Consider the following 24,535-nt stretch of genomic DNA (forward strand, 5'->3'; position numbering starts at 1 on the left):
TGCCACAGAGCAATGTGAGATTGTGGCCCTCCGTCTTATTGAAAGGAAAGTGAAAAAATGTATTTGGTTAGGTGTTGAGCTCTGTTTCTTTCAAAGGAGCATAAGCTTTCTTTCTATCATTTACATTCCCCAACTTTGACCTCAGAGATGCTTTCTTCTGGGTCTTCTCACCACGCCAGTCTCTCAGTTTAAACAAAACAGCTTGCTTCATGTGTCATATCCTCAGTAACATGCACAGAAACCATAGACATGACATGGAAACACGGAAACTTGCCCAGCTGTATGTAGAGGGGGCACATTCAGTCCTACAAAATAATAGCACATGTACAGTAAAAGTATAATTGATAAAGGGAAGATAAAGGTAGAAGTTCTTCACAGAGAGAGTGGTGAGGTGCTGGAACAGACTGCCCAGTGAGGCTGTGGACGCCCCGTCCCTGGAGGTGTTCAAGGCCAGGTTGGATGGGGCCCTGGGAAGGCTGGTCTAGTACCAGGAACCTGGAGGTTGGTGGCCCTGCCTGTGGTGGAGGATTGGAGCTTGATGATCCTTGGGGTCCCTTCCAACCCAAGCCATTCTATGATTCCATTATTCCACGATGAATTTTAAATGGCTCAGAAATAGAAATGAGCACACAAGTACATGTCAGCCAAAAAAAGAACCCACCAATAACCTTTTCCTTCCTCAGCCAGTTTTTAAATTGGAATCCTGTCAGTTAGAACTAGGTTTACATGATGGGTCATACAGCACTTTACTCAAAACTTTGTCCTTCGCCCTACATATTGAGTTCCAATGAAAACTATTTCCTACTAGTTTGTTGCTTGCAAACCAGACATTTTCAATGTTTAAGCTGAAAGACAGTTACTTTTACATAATAGCCAGGCTTGTTTACCTCATAGATCCCAGCATAACACATCTTGACATTAGACTGACCTGAAATTTACAAGCTGAGAATGGTTACGTAATAGAATATAATTAAATCTAAATATATAATTTAGGAAAGAAAAAAAGACGTAAGGTGGAAAGAATTAGCACGGGGTCAAATTCAGGTGATAAATCAGGACGCTGATGGCACAACTTTCTATGCTTTTATTTAAAATACAAAACAGAGATGTGGCACTGAGGGACATGGTGGGGATGAGCTGATGTTTGGACTAGATGATCTTGGAGAAGGCTCTGGGGAGACCTCGTTGTGGCCTTCCAGTATTTGAAGGGAGCATACGAACAGGAGGGGGAATGGCTGTTTACATGGGTGGATAGGACAGGGGGGAATGGTTTTAAACTGAGACAGGAGGTTTAGGGAAGATATTAGGAGGACATTTTTCACTTAGAGCGTGGTGAAGCACTGGAACAGGTTGCCCAAGGAGGTTGTGGATGCCCCATCCCCAGAGGCATTCAAGGCCAGGCTGGATGTGGCTCTGGGCAGCCTGGTTTGGTGGTTGGTGACCCTGCACGTAGCAGCAGGGGGTTGAAATGGTCATTGTGGTCCTTTTCAACCCCGGCTATTCTATGATTCTGTGATCTTGGAGGTCATTCCAACATTAAAGATTCCATGGTTCTATAAACGGACCGCCTGCAGGATCACCTCTATCCCGGGCACTCAACAGCCGCCCGGGAAAGGCCTCTCCTCCGACGGCCATGCAGCCCGGGCCACGATCGCCACGGCGCAGGGCGAGGAAGCGCCGACAGCCCTCCGAACGACACGGCAGTGAGCACGTCCTCCCGCCGCTAGGGGCGTACTACGGCTCCCGAAGGGCTGCGGGCGCAGAGGGCGGGCCGCCTCGCTTCCCGCTCCGGTGCTACCCCGACGGCGCCGCGGGAACCGATGGAGGGCGCCGAGACTCGGGTGTCGTGCCCCGTGTGCCTGCGGGAGCTGCCGGCCGCGCTCATCAACGCGCACCTGGACCGCTGCTTGCAGGCCGGGGAGGACGAGGCGCAGCGGGGCTGCTCGCCCCCTTCCAAGAGGCCGCGCCTCGCTTCCTCTCAGTCGGGCGGCGAAGCGCAGGAGCGACCCGAGGAGGCCCGCCCGGCGGCCGCCCCCGTTTTCTCCCTGTTTCGCGAGGGCCGGAGCCCGGGAGCTCCCGGCAGGAGGAGCGGGGCCGGGCGGGGAGATGCCGCCGAGCTGCCGGAGGAGGGCGGCGGGCCTGCGCTGCGCGGGGCGAGCCTGGCGCGGCGGCTGGAGGGGCAGCCCCTGGCCGACAAGCTGCGGCCGGACACGCTGCGGGACTACGTGGGGCAGGAGCGAGTGCTGGGCGCCCACACCCTGCTGCGATCCCTGCTGGAGTCCCACGAGATCCCCTCCATCATCCTCTGGGGACCGCCGGGCTGCGGCAAGGTGAGTGCCTGGCCCTGCGCCCGCTGGAGCTGGGCTCACCCTCAGGACCCCTGGACTCTGCGCGGCTTCATTTTCGAGGCTGGTGGACTCCAAGGGAGGGACTGGTTTCTGTGCTCACTTTTTTTCCCTGTTTTCTTGGCTTCTGTGGTGACTGTCCGCTAGTTTGCACTTAGATTACAAAAACACAGCTTACTTCTGGAATAAAACATAGCCCACACCCATCATCCCTCTTCGCTGCAGCTTGGACTTTGAGTACACAGGCCAGATTAGGTTCACTGCAGCCAATGGGCTTCTTCTAGTAAACTCCTAATCCATTAAATAAATGCAGAAGCTGGGAAGCTTGAAAGCAGCAACAGAATAGAATCATAGAATTTGCAAAGGCCCCTTAAAGGCCATTTGGTCCAACTCCCCTGCAATGAACATTGGCACCTACTGTGAGATCAGGTTGCTCAGAACCCTGTGCAGCCTGACCTTGAGTGACTCCAGGCCCAGGGCATCCGCCACCTCTCTGGGCAATCTATGCCAGTGCTTCACCACTCATATAATAAAAACTTTTTCCTTATATCTAAATGTATAGGAAATGAAGGAGGCTTACAATAACAGCTTGCAAACACAGGTTTGCTTTAGCCCAAAAGTTCTGTTTCCTGACAGAATAAGACTTCAGTGTGGAAGGCAGCCAACACTGGCTAGGTGTGCTCTGCTAGGCACACATCCACCTTCAAGCATGCGAACCATCAGTTGATCTTCCAGTTGCAGTTTCTGACTGCTGCACTCTCATATCCTATATCTTTTAAGATACCAAGGACAGAGGCTGATAAAATCCCAAAAGGCACTGTAGAGCAGCGTGGCAGTGAAAGGATCCACAACTGGAGTGAGTGAAGGACCAAATAAATGCCTTGAGTGTCTTCACTCAAAGATCTCAGCTTAACTCATTCTCCCTGTATTTCATATTGGGATTTGAGGGGGGAGAAGCTAAGCAAGCAAAATACATGCTCTGTCAGTCTAATGTGTGCTCAGCTTTAAGTTTTACATATTATATGCACGTAGGTGTCTTGGCTATGTGTAAAAGCAAATGTGGGATATGTGAAATAATGACTAATGAATTAATGCTAGCAGAGGAGTTAAGAGCAAGTTGCTACCCTGTCATTGTCAGTATACTTTTTTTGAAGATAAAAAGCAACTTCATGTGTGTGATGTTTGTATACCAGTTAATCACCATAAGAAGAAGGTATGAGAATGGGTGATACATGGATTAATACTGTTAGCAATGATGTATTAGGTTGTTCAGGCTAGACAACACACACCTGAAAAGAACCAGCTGGTGAACGTACACTATTGCTACCTCCTTTAAAACAGCAAGGTAATATCAGAAAGAAAACAGTAGATGAGGTAAAGAAGCTGTTGGAATCTGTAATGAGCCTTCTTATTTTAGGACAGCATGATCTTTGTACTTCTAATCTATCACCTTAATTTTTTATGAAGTCAGAATGCTTTAGGTGAACTTGCTATGTCTCTTTGTTTCTGTTTTTACTTTTGTCACTATTAGTGTTGAACGCATGAATGTGTGTTCTGCTTTAAGCTGACCAGACAGAGACTAGAAGAAGAAAAGCTGCCTCAAAGAGATGCAGTGGTTTTTAACTTTTGAACAGTTAGCTTGTTCATCCTGACTATGCAAATTTTTAAAAGCCTGCATGCATCCTGGTGTAATCTGAGTATGCTGCACTATGATTTACGACACCTTAATGCAGGGATTTAGATTTTTGCTTGTCTGCCATGGGGCACCAATTTTAGTAAAGAGTTAGCGAGGGGACACGAGTAACTTGAGCACAGAATAATTTTGCTGCCACAGATAGGGTTTAAGCCTTATAAACCTGAACGTTCTGTTTTAAATACGATAAACATTCCCTCTTGTGTATGCCATTTAACAAGGAAAAAAGTAGGCAACCTGTTTGGAACTTGTTCCCTGTAAGTGATAGGACACAGAGCATTTATGTATGATTTTCTGGGGTCTGCATATGCAAGTTGGTACCAAGTTAATATGCCATGTTGATACAAGTGCAAAACATGAAAAACCACCCACAAATTGTCCTTGAAGTTTCCATCAAATGACCTCTGAGTTTATATTTTACTTCTAGGAGACCTTATATTTCTTATTATTCAAGACATTTGTCATGATGCATCGGATGCAGCACAGATGGAAAATGAGATTTTTATCTGGAAATGTGCACTGTCTTTTACAGAAGCACAGAGTCCAGAACAACTCTGAAAAATGAGTTCATCTTTACAGTTGCCTAGGAGAAGTCTTCAGATGCCTAATTTTCCTTATGCCAATTTAAATCAGGAGTAACTTAGGGTAGTGCTGTGGGAGGACCAAACTGCAATTAGCTCAGCATGTTTGTAAAGCAGTTGGAATATAATGAAACAAACCTGGATGCAGCAAATGGAGACACTGCTCCATTTCAGGAAATGCTGTGCAGTGACCTTGCCTCTGTTTATGCTTGGTCTGACTTGGATTCTAGAAGTGCTCTGAGCCACATGCTGTTGCTGTTGTTTGGTGACACTTTACTCCTCCAGTAGTCTCACAGTAGGCTATTTGGGGTGTGAGGAACCAAACAAGTTGAGTAAGAATAGCATCTGCCCTTATGTAAGTGCCAGCTGCTGCCACTTCTGATTGCATTTATCTCAATAGGCAGTGTGTCAGAGCCACGTTCATCTGCTGTCCTGGCAATTTCCTTTAGGCATAACCTGATGTGTTCTTGTGGCACAGTGTGGGTTCAGCTCAGGGGTGCTGGATAGGACACTTTCAAGCTGTATCTCAGGGAGCTGCTTCCCCATCAGGCACCTGCAGGTGCTGATGCTGTTGATGTCCATCTCAGGCCTGTGAAACTGCACGTGGCCTACTGTGACTGGTCATCAAGCACAGTACGGCCTTGACTCCCACTGCCCTCAGAGGGAGGGCTGAAGGTGAGAAAAAACTGTTGATGGTAAAACCGAGTAAACAAAGATTTGGAAATCCTGTCCAGAATAAAGGAAGAGGCCAAAGTACAGGGCGAGTTATGATCAGAGAGCAGCAGGATGCCAGATCGTAACTCTGGTAACTTAATTGAAGACTCTATAAGTATGTAGATGTAGCTAGCCTGTTGTGCTGTTTTATACTGGGCTTTCTCCATCTTTTGTCATCAGTATTGCATACATAATTTCCACTGTGGAACAGACCAGCAAAATCCCTTAGTGGAGAAGCCTAGATGCCAGCTAAATTATCCGTGCTCAGGCATAATTTGTGCTATGCTGCAGTCTGTACACTAGTACCACATCTGCTTTGGTCACTTGAAGATACTTTAGCAGACTGTATGCTCTTTCAGACTTGTTGGCATAAGCTTGTTAGGGTGGGGTCTATCCAGCTGCAAGGGAGAGTTCTTGCACCGTAGCGTGTTTCCATATAGTGTAGTATGAATGTCAGCTCATCATGAAGAGACTGGGAGACATGAAATGGCTGCGATGGCTGAGAGTCAGTGTGTTTTCTATGACTGACATCTGCAACAGTTGTTTTGCCAAATTCATGCAACTCAAGAATGAATAAGGAAACACTCCATGAACAGGAAGCCGTAGGCAGGTCCTTAAACAAAGTCTACCTGATCTTCCAATAACATGACTTAAGAACTATATTAGGTTTCACAGACACCTTCTTGACAGGATTTTTCTGTGCTATGGTCTGACTATATATGTTGCTCTTCCAAGTTTTTCAGCTTCTCTTTTTGAAGAGAGCTGGGCAGTATGACCCCTAATACCTAGATGGGGCTTCTAATGCAGTGCGTGTTGTTTAATGACCTACTAAGAAGCTACTGAAATGTAAACAACTCTTTGTGTGTGAGTGGTAAGTCAGTTTATGTCAGCATCGATAGGACAGGTATTATTTGTACTTGGATTTTCCTGTGTTCTTCTGGCCCCGAATGTGACATTATGGTAGCACACAGAATGGGAAATTAGGTTGACTTCAATGAGAGTTGCTCCATCAAGGATACTTGCACAGGGAGTTCTTGTCTCCTGCTACAAACATCCTATTAACCTGAGCATCAAATCTGAGCTGTGTGCTCTGGCAGTCAGAGATGTGCTTGGCTCAAGGGGCACTTCTGTTTCGTTCACAAAATCACAGAATATCTCAAGTTGAAAGAAGCCCATAAGAATCATTGAATCCAAAGCCTGGAAGCACTGTTTCTGGGAGTGGGTTTGTTTTATTGGTGGGTGGCTTGTTCGTTTTGGTTTTGGGTTTTTTTTTTATTTTGGTGTCTTTTTTTGTTGTTTGATTTGTTTTTGTATATATGTATGTTTTTAATCTGCGTTTGTTGCAGCTAGTGGGAAAAGAAATGCTCCTTTGGGTTGACATGAAAAAAAATCCAGGACAGTGGAGAAGAATTTCAGTAGCTAAGTTCTGTGTGTAGGAGATCTGGGGTTTCTTGGTGTAGCGTGACTGACTGACTTCTTGAGGAAAAAGCAGGGGAAAAAATGGAATCATGAGAAATAATAGGGTTACAGAAGAATGGGGTAGGCTTGACCTCTGTTTGATGAGCAGTTTGATGGGCTAAATGATTGACTGTAGAGAATAGAGGGAAGAAGCCAAGAATACGTCTGTCTGCATCAAGCAGTGCTTTTGAAATACAGTGTATGTTATTATTAATGCAGCTTTTGCTGACCCAGCAGTTGGCAGAGTGGGAGAGGTTATATGCTGGCTGAGGACCGCATAGCAGATGTCAAATAGATCCTTGTTTTAATGGTAACTTTCAAACAGATTTCTTTGTCCTTTTCCTACAAATTACTTTGTATTTTTTTTTTCCTAAAGTAAGGGTAGAAATACAGATTCCTGTGTATCCTCTTTTTTAAACGGTAAAACACTTTGTCTGAAGATTGTATGTCTGGTTTGACTCATTGAAAAACTCAAGGGTTCAGTTTCTTTTTGGCTTACAAGCATCATTTTCTTTGCTTGTACTGAGATACCGTGCAAAAATTTTGATGTTTGACCCTTGCTGCAGGGTGTGCTGATTGATACAGTGGAAAAAGCCATTCACCCTGTGTGCAGGAAAAAAAGTGATCTCTGCAATCTTGAATGCCTCGATTTAGACTTGTGTTGACCTTAACAAATCTCTTCATCTATGTCACCTGATATTGATGAAGTGTGAGTTATCAGTTTAAGTGGGGCTATAAGAAGAATAGCAAATGAAATTCTACTTTTTCCTCTCTCCACTGTTACTGTTAGAGAAAGAAGAGGTGCACTTTTCATATTCTGATTTGATATATTGGAGGTTTTCTTGCTTTCAGTGCTGGTGAGGCATGAATACATTCTGAATCAAGTCCCTTTTGTAAAGAAACACCAACTTAGTTTTACAGTTTTGTTTTCTTAGCATAGTTTCAAGTGTCACTTTTTGGGTTGTTTTTTTTCTTCTTCTTTCTGTTTTTTGGTCTCCCAGCCCTCCCTGATGTCTATAGGCTTGAACAACACTCTGGAAAATGCTTATGTCAGTCTTGTCTTCTGCAGCATTCCCAGGAGGGGAAGGGCTGCTGCTTTGAGCTCCCGGGGACAAGAGAGGATCTGGCTCAAGTCTTAAATCAATACATGAAATGATACCTCTTCTTAAGACAGGAACCTCTTACTAAACCAAAAGCAAGGCTAAATAATAACATATCTTTCCCCTTAGTTACCCCTGCCCCATCTTAGTCTGGCTGCCATTTCAGAGATGTGGAGATTCTTGAAAGGATCAGAGCAGCACTGTTAGGACACTGAAAGAGGTCCTGCCAGCCCCAGTGGCAGTGGTCTGATAGATGGTGGCTTCTGCAGTCTCTCTGCAAGAGGATCAGGTTTGAAGCACCTGCCGCTTTAACCTCAATGCTTAGAATGTCTTCTGAAGCAGTTTTATCAGCACCTGTCCTGCTTCTCAGCTGCTGAGGCTCTCCAGTGTCCTCCCCTCCTCCTTTAACAGAAGCGAGGTTGATGGAGAAGACACCTGTTTTTCTCCAGCGGTACTTTCAGATGGAGGTAATACAGCTCAAGACGTGCAGATACACCTGAGGGGAGTGATGGAAGGTCTGAAGACCATGCCTGTGTTCAGGTGTAGTGAATCTGCTTGCAAGGTGGTGCGGGAGGCTGCCTCTGTGCTTTACTGGGGGCAATGAAATGTGCTATAAATAAATGACAATGTGACAGAGCTGTCTACAAGGAAAGAAAAACAACAGAGCTGCTTACTGAAACCAGCCAATGGTTTGTTCAGGCAGCTACCCTTTTCTTCCCTGGGCTTGATTACTCTTGACTATTTCGATTAAGTTACATTTTCTGAAGTATGCATGTAGTTTTTCAGTGCTCTCGTTCTTTTGTGGAGAACTGCTTTTTGACAAATTTAGTTTTTTTTGTGTGGTGGAAATAGAAAAAGCTGTAACAACGTTTATGTAGCTTTTTCTTTCTTAAATGCGATAGAGCTGTAAGCTCTTCTGCAGGTATCTCAGACCTCTATTTATCCTTTAAAATACTCTACAGAATAATTGTACAGTGAATTGCAGTCAACCCATCTCCCGTGACAACTGTGTATTTGGAGAAGAGTTTTTCTTCAATGGTGAAAGAGACAGCTGTCGTTGCTGGCATTTTCAGTGTTGAGACTGAGTAGGTCTGGTACTTAAAAGTGCAAGCCTTAGAAATGCAGTGTGGAATTGGCAGCTACTCCTAGCGGAAAGTTTTTGAGTCTTCTGTGGGCTACAGTTGCATGAACTAAAATACCCTATTCTCTGAACTGTCAGCGCTGTCCCTGTATCCAAAATATACGTCTTTGTTATTTATGTATTGTCTTCAAATTAGTATTTTGTCCCCAAAGTGATTTTTGTTACAAAGCTATCCCCTACTGTTTTTTCAGACTACCCTCGCACATATAATTGCCAACAGCAGCAAAAAGAAAGGCATGAGGTTTGTGACACTGTCAGCTACAAGTGCCAAGACAAATGATGTTCGAGATGTCATCAGCCAAGCCCAGAATGAAAAAAGACTCTTCAAGAGAAAAACCATTCTCTTTATCGACGAGATCCATCGGTTCAATAAATCTCAGCAGGTATTGTGTTGCATTGCTTTTTTGGAAAAAGGCTTTGTCAGAACATCTGTGAAATTCCCTACTTAAGATGATAACTTACTTTTGATTTTAATTTTAATGCTTGTGGTAAATGAATTATGGAATATAGTATTTATGTCTCTAACTAACAACCGGACATCACTGTGCAGTTCCTGTGATTCAAAGATTGAAAGAAAAGGCTGAGCTGTACCTGTAGGTGATTTCTGTACTGGGCTTTAGATGATGTTTTCCTGGAATTTTATTTCTTCATATTAGTAACATTTGCTCTACATATCTTCATTTCAGCCTCCACCATGGTGATAACATTCCAGGTTACTTTTTAAAAAGTCTGGAATGCAGATGTGCATAGAGTGTTTGTTTTAATGCTGTGCTCTCCTTTCTGCAGTAACAGAGAAAATAAAGGCATAGCATGGTTCTTTGGGATGGTGTGTTGCTGCAGCCATCACTTGGGTGTTTGTTTCCTATTTCTTTTCCTAGGTGTTATATTTTTTAGTCATGCCATGGAAAGCTTAAATTCTGTCCTGATGGTTAAGGACACGTTATGGAACTAAGACATGGATATGGAACTGTGTTGTGATCTTCCTGTAGTTTTCTGAGGTGTTCTATTGAATTAGATGGAGAACTGTAGCCCTACACATTGGTTCAAAGAGTTAGAAGTAGCCTCATTATTTGTTATGTTTGATAAGGCATTTTCATGTTACCTCTTTTGCCGCACAACAAAATGATGTTGCCTAAGTAAATTAAAAGTTTACAGACTTTGATGCTTCCTTTTTAGCTGGTAGAGTCATTCTCATTGCAAGAATGGATTATCAAGGTGAACAGCTCACCATGTGCATGAAATTAAATCATTTAATTAGCTGAGCAGATGAGCTGCCTTGTCAGTGAGGTTATTTGTCACATCAACAGGGAACCCAGAGACTCACAGCGCAAGAAAAAAGTATTTGAAAATGCTAGGTAGCCTACTCACATGGGATGTTTCAGGTTGTCATTGATTGAAATCAGTTGTTTCTGCTTCCCTCCCATACTCAGGACACTTTCCTTCCTCACGTCGAATGCGGGACGGTGACTCTGATAGGAGCAACAACAGAAAACCCGTCCTTCCAGGTCAACGCCGCTCTTCTGAGCCGGTGCCGGGTGATCGTTCTGGAGAAGCTCTCAGTTGAGGCGATGGAGGCAATTTTGCTGCGGGCCGTCAAGTCCTTAGGGGTCCAAGTTTTGGGCCAAGGCAACCAGCACAGCAGCTCTGCTACTGGCAGCAGCGACGAGAGCTCGGAGTGAGTACTTTATGGGCTGCAGGGTGTTAACGCGCATAGCCTGAGGAATTGACTGCCTGCCAGGGAGAGGATGAAGTGCTTAGGGGGGTGGGAAGAGAAACCCTAGCCACTTCTGATAGTAAAGAAAAGAAGTGGCAGCATATGGCAGGGGCAGCAGGGTGACAGGAGGGAGAGAATTCAGAGCACTGGCTCTCTCCATCCAAAACATAATCTTACCGTCTGGATTAGGACAGAGTTTTATACTTGGATCTGTAGCTCCTGGCTCACCCTCAGGATATTTAAATCCATTCCTCTGCTGAGGATTTGCTGTGGAAGCCTGTAACTGAGTCTTCTTCATATCCTAATGTGCATTACTTCTTGTTACGGGTTGTGAACGCATCACATTTCCACTTAGTAGCAGATGGGGCATCCCCTATTAAATTAACTTGAAAGCGCATGACAAAAGTTTGTTCTTTTCTGAGGGCTTTTTTAATGGAATCAGAGAGGATGTTGCTGGTCTGTAGCTTCAGCATAAATGCTACGTTATGTTCTGTGATGTGCTGGGGAAAGTGTTTACTGTGAGATGTTAATAGATGTATTTATTTTTTCTGCCCCTTTTTGTCCAAACCAGATAGTCATGTTAAACTCTGGGGAAAGTTTGAAATAAGTGAGATCAAGATTCATCTGTAAGGGATGTATATTTGACTTTTGAAATGGCTAGCTAGCAAATAAGAATATTGCTTGGTCCTATGCTGCTTTCATGAAAGTTAGCATCGCAGTTTCTTCGTGATGGTGCTCATGTGTACTATTAGTCAGTTAAGTGTATTGATGTGATGGTAACTATGTGGGCACTCTGAATTAGATGAAAGAGAATCTATTTTGTATTATCACAGAATGCAAGCAGTAAGGATAGGTAGCTGGGATGCTGTGGTCAGGAAAGGGACTGAAAGATGTCATCCCCACTTCTGCCTTTTTTTTCTTTTTTTTATTGTTATCCTTTTCATTTTTTTTCAAGATATCATGGCTTGTTTTTACTCCTTTGTAACATCTATGTGGTGATAGGAATCTTGGAAGAGAGGGCAATAGAACATGTCATCTTTAACATAAAGGCACAGCTGTGCTTGTGGCCACACCCTGACTGAGGTTCAGAGACTTTCCTTTCTGTATAGGATTAAAGTATGAGGCATAGTTTCAGTTGCAGTTGTTTGGGTTTGGGTTTCACTGGATTCCCTGTATCTGTAACCTCCTGTTAGCAGTAGATGATTTAAACAGCACGATGTGGTGTTTAATCAAACTCGAAGAAGTCTGGCAAGCAGACTGTCAGACTAACACAGTTTCAAAAATATATCCATGAAGAGAAAGTGCCCCACACCAATTACCAAGTGGAAGCCAGATGCTTTAAAATGGCAGGCAGGATTTAAGAGGTTTTGCTGCAATCTTGTTTAACCTTTATTATTTGTGTTTTCTACTGCTATCTGGTTTTGATCAGTAGCTGATACATACTCTTGCTGTGGAATTTGGCTTTTTTTTTTTTTTTTTTTTTTTTAAGCCATTCTATCCCTTTCTCTGATTCAGTTTTGGTCTCATTGTTAACTCCTTGCTTCACACCCCTTGCTATTTTTGATCCTTCATTTCCCCTCCACCTACCGCTCTCCAGGAGCAGCTGTGTCTTCTTTCAACTTTTTTACCTCACCACATCTGGGAAGCAAGGCTAGCATTAGACATAGGTAGATAAGTGTTCAATCTATCCTGGGGAACAAATGAAAGGGATATTATGAATTACAGCTGAGTTGGTTGTTCACTTTGGTCGCCTTTTTTTCCAAGTTGAAAAAGATGCTGTAACACTGCATGTCCCCAGATGTGACGTATGCCCACTTCAGAAGGGAGGCAGAGCTCTAGACAAAATGCAGAAGAGGGGCATGAACATTAAATTATGGTTTTAGTCTCCTTAAGGAGTAAGTTTGTTTCCAACCATGTGCAGTGTGAAATTCTGCATATGCTACTAGGAATCTGTTTATGAGATGGTCTTGGTATCATGTCACTTGTGTGCCCTTGTTTAGATTTTGGAAAGGAAGATGATTCTTTATGGTCTCTACCTTGGTGAATCTTCCTTAGTTTCTACAGGTGCCTTGTGTGCTCAGTGAGAATGAAGCCATTGCTGAATTTCATTTCTTCCGTTGGCTCTGCACTACATGCATATGTAGCAGTTATCAAAAAGAAAAGTGTACTTTACCAGAATCTATTTCCTTAAGTTTTCTTGGTGGCTTTTTCTTGTCTTGCTCCCACTGTTGCTGCAAGTTCATAATAAGGTTAGACCACCTTGCTTATTTTCTACACCTGTGGCCTTTTCTTTCTGTAAAGCTGAACCACAGAGGCATTACAGAATTTGGCATCTTTTTCTTTATGTCACCACGCTTGTGCTGGGCTGCTTAGTTCTGGGTCCAGCATTTGGGAGCTGAGTAGAGGGGCAGGATCACCATCCTTCACCTGCTGGCAGCACGTGGCTTCACGTAGCCAAAGGCACCATTCAACTTAGTGACTAGGGCTCCTTGCTGGTTCAGCCTAGTGTCCAGCAGAACTCCAAGGTCCTGTCCAGCTGGGTAGAGCCTGGTGACTTTCTTCCCCATGTGCAGAAATATGTGCTTCCTTTCACTGAGGCCCATGGGGTTCCTGCTTGGAATGTAACAGTGGCACAGCAGCAGGAAAAAGGGCAGAGAGCATTAGGAATAGGGAGGTAACGACCACTGTGCTGTTAGAAGCACCAACACATTTTCTGCACTCTCTGTTTCTGTTTTACTTCCATGGTGGATGTGGACAGCAATGACAGGGGGCTGATGTGTGTCCTAGATGCTGCACAGCCCTAGTCTCACCAACTCCATCACTGTTCTATTGCTGCTGGTAGGGTGGCCTCTTCTTTGGTGATGCCAGGTCCTGAGAGTTGAAGGCTCACTGTGTCCCCCCAGATGGGCTGGTGCCAGAGGGCGCTGCCATAGGTTCTGCCAGCTCCTTACCAGGCGCTGCCAGCTCCACAGCGGAGGTGGAACAGGAGCATGATTGGCACCTCATCCCTCTTGAAGCTGGCGGGGCTGCCGGACGAGGCAGAAGGTTTATTACAAGTGTTCTTGCTACAGTTTTTCATTGCACTGAAGAATATGGGATTGTTTCTCATTTCTCCTACGTTCACTGGACAATCACTAGCGCCTTGTGTTATTTGGAATTTTTCACTGGACAGATTCTAAAAACTGAAATTCAGATACCACATATTAAGCTGTTCTGCATTATTAAAAATCATGGAATTTAAGCCAAAGACAATGATATAACTTAAACGTTTCAAAAATTAAGTAGATCACTACTGGCTGTGCGCTGTTACTGGGTTTGAGTTTGATTACTTACTCTTCTGTGTGTTTTCTGTCCTCTGATAAGTTCCTGCTTTTGTCACAGTCGGATGGTTTGTGACAGTGTCTGCTTTTGCGAGTTTATGTCATCACACTTGGTCCTTCTCCTATTTGGGGCCCTTGTTGTTTTGTTAGTGATATCAGGTGTACTGATTTATGGTGGTGGAAATAAAAATGCATTTCTATGCCCTCCCACAGGACTGAAAGAAGGAAGAAGTGTCATGGGTAGGGACAACAACGCCAACAGCCTTGTCAATAACACAGAGACTTTTTCTTCTTCATTGTAAGATATTTATTCAGTGTTTATTTTGACTGCAGGCAGCAGGCCGAGAGGTAGATGTCGTCCTCCCAGCCCGCCGGAGCCGTGCTCGGACGGCAGTGCGGTGCCGGCCTAGCGCCGCCGCCGCCGGGGCCGCCTCTTGCGGGGCGGGGGTGAGTCCTGGCGGCTGCTGCTGGCCTTCCTCTTCGGGGGGCGCCGGGGCCCACTACACAAGCGGTCCCTGCCCTGGGCGGAGGGGCCCGCTGCCGCCGCCTGCCCTGGCTCCTCCTGCGGCTCCTCCGCTGAGGGCGCGGTGGCGGTGCTGGGGTGCCCGGGTTCCCCAGTAGAGCTGCCGGGCAGCTCCTCGATGCTGGGCCCTGCGGGGTTGGTGGAGCGACCTGGGCCCGAGGTGGGAGGCTCCTGATGGGAGGCGCTGGTGATGGCGCTGGCTGCAGGGCTGTCCTCCCATCCTCCAGCAGCATGGCTGTCCTGGTGGTCCAGCTCATGGTGGATCGTGGGGCCGTACAGAGCTGCAGCGGTGCTGATGAGCCTTCTCACGAAGGGCACCACATCACCATTGGTGATCTGCTGCAGCTCCCGCACCAAGGCCTCCTCGTCCAGTCCATGCTCACAGAGGAGGTTCATGGTGGTCCACTGTCCGGCATAGACTTCCCACCAGTCCTCGCTGGACTCCTGCTGGATCTCCTCCTGCAGCCATTGGAGCAGGGGTTCGAGGTCTTCCGGGTGCTCCTTGAAAAATGCAGCCCAGACCTCGGCTGGGAAGCTGTGCTCGGGTGGGACGAGCACCGGCTCTGCAGGCCCCTGCTCGTCCTGCAGGCCTTGATCTGAGTGCGCTGCGGGCTGCGGGACAGCACACTCAAGGTAGTCGTCATCCGACCTCACCGAGTATCGGATGGTGGATATTTCGTGCCCGCATACGGCACAACTCGGCTTCCTGTTTGCCCACCAGATGGCACAGCCGTAGCACAACTGGTGTTGGCAGGGGGTCACGTAGGTGACATCTTCCCGAATTTGCCCGCAGATGGGGCAGATCCATTCGGATGCCACGTCCATGGCCCCGGGCTGTGCGGTGGGCTGGGGAGAGCTGAGGTCGGGAAGCTGCTCCCCTCACAGGTGCTGCAGCAAGCAGAAGGTGTTATGAACTGCAAAAGAGAGAGAGGCCACAGTCATTCGCTGCCCTGGTCCCTCAGCAGCAAACCCTCCCGGTCCCTGTTCCCCACCAGCTGCTGCAGGGGCCATGATGTCCTGCACCACTCAACTCTGCCGCTACAAGCGCACCCTGTGCGGCCCCAGCTGCCCGAGGCAGGCAGGTTTGGGGGAAACGCTGGTGATACTGTGGGACGGGCACCAAGAACTGGTGCCAGCACCCCCACAGCTCAACGTGTGAGGCATTGCCGCGCTGCCTACCTGCGCTGCTGCACGCGCCTCTCCGCGATGTCCCGGCTGCCTGCTGCCAGCAGGGTCGGGGTACGGCACAAATGGCTCTGAGACGGCGTCTGAGAGCTGCGCTAGCAGCACCCAGAGCACGTTCCAGCTCCAAAGCTCGCCCTGTCCACACTCCAGTCCTCGCACACACGCTCGGTCGGAGGCCAGGCACGAACTGCCGGGCCGGGCTGCCGCGCCCGCGTTAAAGCAGCGTGGGCCAGGCAGTCACAGTGCATCGCGCGGAGACGTCACAAACCACGGCTTGGCCATGTCGCCAGTCCTCGCCTTCACTGGGTGACATCACCGCCCGTCCCACAGCGATGTCACCATCCATTGCTTGGTCATCTCCGTGCCCCGGCCTCACCTGCTGCACGTGTGCCAGCAGCACCGCAGCCCCAGCACACGTTCCTGGGCTTTCCCCAGTGCCGTTGCCAGCTCCATTCCCCCCTCATTTCATGTGCTCAGTGTCAGTGTTTCTCACCAATCACCGGCTACAGGGCCATGTCTTCCCGCAGGCCCATTGTGTGGCTCAGGCTATGATACTCAGCTGCAGGCACATACAGCAAGAAGGTTTATTATTCAATAAAATTTCTGCTTTCTTCTGTTTCTTGGACTAGATGATCTTAGAGGTCTTTTCCTGCCTTAATGATTCTATGATTTATGCTGCCCACATGCAAAATTGCTATTGAGAGAACCTTTCAATTCAGTGGAACTGCTGCTGTCCCCATTAGCTTTCAGGATGCTGACAGCATTCCTTCATTGATGCATTTAATATTTTCTATTTGATCTTAATTATGCACTGGTCTGGTCTGCTGCAAAGCCAGCCACCACAGAAGCAGCATAGGGCTGCTGTTTAGCTTGAGCAGGGTACCAAAAGGGGACCACGTTTGACTAGAATGGAGAACTAGAGTCACTAATAGGCTTTCATTACTGAGATGCTGAGTAGCCATTGGAGAAACTGTCTGTGCTTGTCAAAGTGCTGTGAAATTAACTGACCACCAGTGAATAGGATGTGTGTGTGTGCCTTGCCTGAGTATGGTCACCTATGCAAGAACCCCGAGCAGTCCCAGCTGGTTTTGTTCAGTAACTGCACAGGGTTTGCTTGGTCCAAACCCCACGTGCTTCCAGTACCAGCAGTTACGTGATGCATGTCAGGGATTGCTATCCTGATCCTGCTTAGTTTGTGAAATGTGATGAAATCAAAGCCTAACATGCTTCACATGTAACTTCTGGTCTGTTGGTGTTCAGCTGATGTTGCCACGTCCGCACTGAGTGGACGAGATGGCTCTGCTGACCTCCCGACTGAGGCGCCAGAAGGTTTATTAGAGGTGCACTTGCTACAGCTTTTCACTGCATTGAATAATGTGGGATTGTTTCTCATTTCTCCTGTGTTCACTGAACGGTCACTGGTGCCTCGTGTTCAATTTGGAGTTTTTCATTGGGCAGTTTTTACATACTGAAATTCAGATTCCTCATATTAAGCTGTTCTCCATTTAAAAAATGCGTGAAATTCAAGCCAAAGATCATTAAGGAGATCATTCATGGCTGTGTGCTGTTAGTGGGTTTGAGTTTGATTCTTTACTCTTCTGTGTGTTCTCCTTCCTCTGATAAGTTCCTGCTTTTGTCACAGTTGGATGTTTGGGATGGGATCTGCTTTTGTGAGTTTGTCTGTGCACTTCCTAGGCACGTTGAAGGAGATAAGCAAAGACAAAAGCGTGGTTTGTGTTCATGTCCTTTCAGCCAACATAAAATTTAATTCTTAAGAAACAGAGAGCGGCATTACAGAAACAGGAATCCTTTTCTTTGTTATGTCATCACACGTGTAATGTTTCATCCATCAGTTACCAGGTTTCTCTACAGTCAGATGTGTGTTGTTACATTGTCATCATCTTCACTGCCATCAAATTGTGCCCTGTAGAGCATTCAGTGAACTGGGGGGGGGGGGGGGGGGAGAAACATGAAAGGAAGAAACATACATTCTTCTTCACATTTTTCTTTTCATTCATGGCTTTTTACTTTTATCATTTCAGTGCTGCCCTGAGTGTGGTATCTCAAATTTAAATCAGATGATAAACTAGATGGTACATGGATGTATTTGAAGTTAGGTAATGCAGTAGGCATGCAGCTCTGTGAAATGAAGGATTCCTGGCTTCCTGTTGGCAAGCCAAGATGTCATGCAGTTCAGCTTGTGAGTGTCTATATTAGAAGTACTGAGAGGTTTTGAATTGGCTGGTTTGCAAATCAGTGTTTAACATGGGCTTCCTTATGGTCTTCCATTGAACAACGCTGGAAAATTATTCCCTTTTTGGAACATCCATCTAATTTCCTTGTTGAAAAGAGAGTTGCTGGGATAGAATCCTTCTTCAGAGACAACACTGTAAGGCAAAGAACCATGCGTGTGGTAGTGTGTAGGTCGCTCCGAAAATAATGCCTCCTATTTATTTACTTGAAAACTGCCACAGATACAAAAAGCACAAGAATGTTATTTAATAGAGCAAATGTTCAGCTACAAAACACTATTTTTCAAATCACCACTATTAGCTATGCGTTTTTGCCAGCAATGTACGAGAGCCTGCGTGCCACACTTGTAAAAGTCTGCACAGACTGTTAAAATTTGAGGTTTTCATTCCTTAGAAAAACTACCATGATTCAGGTATTCTGAGTGGTAAATGTTTTTCTTAAGTTCTAAATATGTTGGCTCAGAGATCACAGAATAGGGAAGCATTGCGTTATTTCAAATCATTGACTCTCATCAGTGCACCGTGCCAACAGCTTGCTTGTATGCATCCCTTGATTTCCAAGTAATTTGATACATGTGATACTTGACCGTCTTGCTTCATTTTTCTGTTTCCTCATTCAAACACCAAGAGGGTGTTTGAAACTCCTTGAAGAAGGTGCAGTTATTCTGGAGTGCTGGCTTAAACCCCGTTGCCTCTCGACAGACTCCATAAAGAAATGCCTTACCTAGTATGATCCACAGTGAGAGAGGAGCATGAGGTGGGATAATGCCACGAGATCTTCTTGTTGCAGATTACCTGTGTATGTAGAGGAAAAAGCTCTAAGTACTCTCGCCTACCTTTGTGATGGTGATGCGAGGACTGGACTGAATGGACTTCAGTTAGCAGTACAGGCCCGACTGGCAGCAGGGAAGACCACTGTGCTGAGCTTTACCAAAGGTTGTTCTGTGGATGGAGTTCTGATAACGGAAGAACATGTGAAGGAAGGTCTGCAGCGATCGCACATCCTCTATGACCGAGCAGGTGAGTACCTGACACGGTTTCTGCGATGTAGCATTTGGAAGACCTCCATAATTCCCGCTACTTCTCCCCCTTGTGTAGCAGTTGCTCTGATGAAGCAGCAGATACAGTTAAATCTGGCCTAAAAACTGCTTTTTCCTCACACTAGAGGAGGCTCAGTCAGAATTTCCTCCTTGTTTGTTCTCTCTGCTTCAGAAGCATAGGTGGACTGAAAGACATAGTTGCAGCCCTGCCAACAGTTGCACAGTAAAATGTTTTGGTTTTTTAAGGTTATTGGGATATTGAAGTCTAAGAGGATTGCAAGACAAAAAAAGTAGTATTTTGGTTAGGAGGCTTGTTCTTGGGGTGGCCGGCAAACATTGGTTTCTTTATTTCTTTGAAAGTCTTGGTAGTGGTCATGTTCACAACCATGTTATTCAAAAACCTGAGTGGCTTGCTTTGTTTTGAGACTAGCTTTATACTAGCTGATATACCAACCACTCTTGCTAATCTTGTGACTTGATATTGCAAAGGTTGGCCACCATACCTTTTTATGGGAGAGGTTGAAAGACAGTGACTGAATATTAGAAATCGCACAGATCCCCTTGAATGCCCATGCAAGTTCTTCAGCAGTACTTAAATTCCTCTGCTGTGGTATTGTACAGTCATGCCAGGTAGCATTTTTACGCTGTGCCTGATGCAGGTCAATTAACTGTTCCTATTGAAAAGCTGTGATGAGAGAGTTCAAAAGGTTGTTGTAATGTATGTGTCTGCTCTTAGCCTTGTTACAAAGAGGAAGTGATGGCTCATTGTCAGGAAGTGCCAGCTGTGCAGATGTTAGTATATTAGCAGCTGGCAAGCGGCAGATAGGCAGTGGGGAGGGAGAAGAAAAATATTATGGAGTATGTGTGGGAAAGAAGTCATGATTAGGGAGGGAGGAGGAGAAAGAGGAAAATCTGACCAGTTTATAGGTACAATTCTCATGTACTGAGTATGTAACTTTATGTGTATGCTGTTGGCTTGTGGCTGCTGTCACATAGAACCTTTGCTCCCAGCCATCCTCTGTGTACTTGATTTCTTAGAGGTGGCTCAGAGTGTTTCTGCCTAATGATCACATGAAGGCTCATGTGCTCATGTCCATCTTCTCATCCACTAGGACCCCCAAGTCCTTCACTGTAGAGCTGCTCTCAGTGAGTTCTTCCCATCAGTTTGTATAAATAACTGAGATTGCCCCGGCCCAAGAGCAGCACCTTGCACTTGGCCTAGTTGAGCCTCATTAGGTTCACATGGGCCCACTTCTGCGGCCTGTCCAGGTCCCTCTGGATGACTTCCCTTCCCTCCAATGTATTGACCGCACTGCTCAGCTTGGTGGTATCTGCAAACTTGATGAGGATGCACTTGATGCCATCATCTGTGTCACTGATGAAGATGTTGAAGATCACCAGTCCCAAGGCTGATCCTCTGGGGACACTGGTTGCTATTGGCCTCCATCTTGATGTGGAACCATTGATCACAATCCTTTGGCTGCGTCCAGCTAACTAGTTCCTAATCCATCGAGCAGTCCATCCTTCAGATCAATACCTCTCCAATTTAGAGAGAAGGATGTGATAAGGGACCATGTCAAAGGCTTTGCAGAAGTCCAGAAAGATGGCATCTGTTGCCCTTCCCTTGTCCACCAGTGCCATCACTCTATCATAGAAGGCTGCCAGATTGGTCAGGCATGATCTGTCCTTGGTGACGCAATGGTTAGGTAGGAGGAAGAAATCTTTTACAGTGAGGATGGTGAAGCACTGGCACAGGTTGCACAGTGGTGTGGTTGATGGTCCATCCTTAGATACTTTCAAGGCGAGGCTGGATCAGGCCCTGGGCACTCTGATCTAGCTGTGCAGGTCCCTGTTCACTGCAGTGGAGTTGGATTAGATGACTTTCAGAAGTCCCTTCCAACTCTAAGGATTCTTTATTTCATTTTGTGTGTTTTAGGTTTGAGCTGCTCACTGTTTTCAGGGCCGTCCCTAAAAGGATGAACCCAGTATCTCGTAGCGAATTTGTCAGGACTGGAGCTGTGATCTTATTTCCTCCAAACTTAGTGATGTGCCATCGTGGTACACCTAAATGTCAATGGTTTCTGGGCTCATTTCCGTGACTAATGGAGGTGGAGGGACACACAGACGCATGCCCTCCCTGGGCGAGGGGGAAAGGAGATGGGCCGAAAAACAGAACAGTGGCAACAAGCTAAGGAAGAAAACTAATTTACCAAACATAATAGCAAAGTGTGAAATAACACAGTATTATACTATATGATTGGAATTGAAGCTAATAAATTATATAAGATGAGACGGAGTATCCAAAACCCTAATGCTGATGGTAAGATGCCTGGGGAGCACACACTGCAGAGATGAACAGTAAGAGAAGGGGGCTGTTTCGTGACTTGGGGCAGTTTTGTCTTTCCCTCTACGCAGAAATGGAACAGTCCCATCTTCTGGGAGATGTAGTTCTTCTCTTCTGACAACCAGGTACCTGGAAATACCAACAGCCCATGGAACTGGAGCAGTAGCTCTTTAACTGCCAGTGCACTAGATGATGTCATGATGTGGAATACGAATAACAACAAATCATAAATCCTGGCACTACAGCAATGTTTTCCTTTTTTCCTGTGTATAATTCAGAAACTCATGTCTGTCTTTACCACATGCTTTGTTTTCAAGTTTTATTTCAAGCTTTATTTGATGTGAAGTTTCTTTTTCTAAGATATCTCCTGTGTACATAATTGCTTTTCTTTTATTCTTCTGCTGCCTTCTCAGTGCTCTGTGTATAGATCCCAAAGCCATGTTTTGTGGCTGATATGTTCTCATATGTTAGTTTGTGTGAGTTAGGAGATATAGATATAAGGTCATCTTCCCAACTTCTTTTCCTTTTTCTGAAGGCAAGGTCATAGGGTGTCAGAAGAAAATTGTTTGCCTTATAATATGTAAGCAACAGAACAAACCACTCTTATCTTTATCTACTGGTGCTGTTAACTGCTGGTGTGGTGATCAACATGTGAGAGCATGAAGGTGCTGAAAACACTGATGAACAGCATGATCTGCATATAAAGAGAACTTGGTGAAGCAGGTTATGTTTACCAACTGTGATCTAAGGAAATATGTTCTGTTATCTTAAATGTATCTTGCTCCTCCTCCTCCAAATAGCTCTCTTTATCTCTGCTCCCCCATTGTGAACAGGAGAAGAACATTACAATTGCATCTCTGCCCTGCATAAGTCTATGAGAGGCTCAGATGAAAATGCCTCCCTCTACTGGCTTGCTCGAATGCTTGAAGGTGGTGAAGATCCACTCTACGTGGCAAGGAGGCTGGTGAGGTTTGCAAGCGAAGATATAGGTACATACTTTCAGTATTTCTTGGTTGGGATACTATGTTGGACTAAGATCTGCCAGTCTTCTGACCTTCAAAATTTAATACTTGGGGGGTAGGGGTGAAATAAATACCAAAACAAATACTGCATGCACAACAAGTATGAAGTACTGAAATGGATCATGTCCAACAAAAAGTATATGCAGACAGAAGCCTACATTTGATGTCCTTGTAGTGGCTGCTGCAGGAGGAAGATTTTTGAGGTTAGGTTTTGACAGTGTATAAATGGCTATACTTTGAAATCTAGCCATGACTGTAGGACACCTTGTGTCACAGATAATGTGTGTGGCAGGGATGTCTGGTTTTTTTTGTTTGTTCCACTGTGGAACAGTGGAATTTTTTGTTTGTAATTACTGTGGAAGCCAGAAGCCTACTGTGACATGCAAACCTCATGATAGGTGGGTGAGTAGTCTTAAGGCATTTTGTTTATCCTAAGCAACAGAAGCAAGCAACATTTTTAGTATGTAAATGATGAGAGAAGACTTGGTAGATCTGGAGAAGCTATGTCTATATAGCAGTAGTTCCCCATTTCTTTTTCACAAAAAGGAAGTGAATCCTACACTACCTGCTACTGCTCAGGCTGCCACTGTGTGGCAACAGATTCAGGCTTTCAAAAGGAAAAGGGAGAAGGTTATGAATGGAAAGTGTCTATCTCATGTGCTGCCAAGTATTGTAGTGGGTGTTCTACCACCTGAGACAGCAGCTTTGAAGTGTGTATGGGTAGCCTTCCACGGCAGAGAAGAACAAACATTGTTATTCTAGTAAACTGACTTTAACCTGCTTTCATGTAATCCCTTCTTGTAGGGCTGGCAGATCCTTTGGCTTTAACACAAGCAGTTGCTGCTTATCAAGGTTGTCACTTCATTGGAATGCCAGAATGCGAGGTAAAGGCTTCATTAGTTCACTGATCTAAGAGTAACTTAAATGGCAAGATCTTGTTGTAATTCTCAAAAAGAAACTGAGATTGCAAGAACAAGACAGATCTATTGGTCTGTTCTAGGCAAGGCTTCGAGTGAGAAAACACTGTTGCTCTAGAAATAGAAGTTGTCCTTGAAATATCACTGTGCACACGTTGTGGTATTTCAAATAATTTTGTTTTGCTCCTATTCTTGTTTTCTTTCAATTTTAAATAGTCATATATCTAGCTGTTGTAAAGTAGCTCTTCTTTACTAGTAGTCAGAGTCATAAAGGACTGTGTTGTTGTGAAATAATATTCATATAGTAGCAGCACCAGGAGGTCAGTATATAAACGAAGGCCTTGTCACGCTACACAAAACATCTGGATAACAGACACTAGAGCTTAAAACAAATCATTTAACATTTTCCCCTTCCTTGTTTCCAGGTCATTCTAGCACAATGTGTAGTTTATTTTGCAAGAGCACCAAAGTCTATAGAGGTGTACAGGGCATATGGCAATGTCAAAGAATGTCTGAGGATGCACACAGGACCTTTACCACCAGTTCCACTGCACCTGAGAAATGCCCCGACGAGGCTCATGAAGGACTTGGGCTATGGTAAAGGCTATAAGTATAACCCCATGTACAAGGAACCTGTGGAGCAGGACTATCTGCCAGAAGAGCTGAAAGGAACAGACTTCTTTAAGGAGCGAAGAACGTGACAGCCCAGCTCTGAATACTTCTTGTTTTTATGATGCACATGTTTGTACTGGGATGAAGATTTCCCTGCTGATTGCAGCCCAATATTTCTGGAGCTGAGAGTATGAAGTCACTTGGCCCTTGGTTTTTCTGCTGTCATTCCAAAGGTGTTTTGTAAAATGGAAATACAAAAGTAAGCTTTGCAATATAGTTCTGTCACCCACTGGTTCAAGGAGAACCAGTGGGAGAAAAAAGTATCTTCCACTTTTGGCTCTTGCAGAGAAATAAGGAATATGATCATGCTGCTTTTCAAAATCCATATCCAATTGAAACTTTTAGAATGTTTATTTTCCAGAAAAACAAGGAGACTCTGTTCTTCTCTCCTGCACTAAAGTGCAGGAAACAAAATAATGTAGTTCTTCCTTTTATGATGTTTCAAATTTTCTCCAACAACGTTTATTCAACTAATAAACTTGTAGAAAACAATGCTTTTGCATTTGTTTGAATA

At 45.2% G+C, this 24,535-nt stretch overlaps 3 protein-coding genes across 3 annotated transcripts in view; 1 reads left to right on the forward strand and 2 right to left on the reverse strand.

The window, feature by feature from the left end:
- MYLK4 (myosin light chain kinase family member 4) overlaps positions 1 to 10,527 on the reverse strand; it is an 80,804-nt gene extending 70,277 nt beyond the window's left edge. The window contains exon 1 of the mRNA XM_010708415.3: positions 10,401 to 10,527. Within this exon, the coding sequence (XP_010706717.1) occupies positions 10,401 to 10,456 (56 nt within the window). The 5' untranslated portion in view covers positions 10,457 to 10,527. The remainder of the gene's footprint in view (positions 1 to 10,400) is intronic.
- Positions 1,727 to 24,535, forward strand: WRNIP1 (WRN helicase interacting protein 1). The gene is made up of 7 exons (XM_085220304.1): positions 1,727 to 2,330; positions 9,224 to 9,415; positions 10,463 to 10,707; positions 18,817 to 19,046; positions 22,244 to 22,399; positions 23,237 to 23,316; positions 23,775 to 24,535. Exons 1-7 carry the CDS (start codon positions 1,821 to 1,823, stop codon positions 24,048 to 24,050), a joined length of 1,689 nt encoding a protein of 562 aa, XP_085076430.1. The 5' UTR covers positions 1,727 to 1,820; the 3' UTR covers positions 24,051 to 24,535.
- Positions 14,473 to 15,502, reverse strand: LOC146544616 (uncharacterized). Its single transcript, XM_085219893.1, has one exon. The coding sequence runs from the start codon at positions 15,412 to 15,414 to the stop codon at positions 14,473 to 14,475; it is 942 nt and encodes a 313-aa protein (XP_085076019.1). The 5' UTR covers positions 15,415 to 15,502.

Source organism: Meleagris gallopavo, chromosome 3, assembly GCF_905368555.1.
Source record: "Meleagris gallopavo chromosome 3, MGAL_WU_HG_1.1, whole genome shotgun sequence".
NCBI lineage: Eukaryota > Metazoa > Chordata > Aves > Galliformes > Phasianidae > Meleagris > Meleagris gallopavo.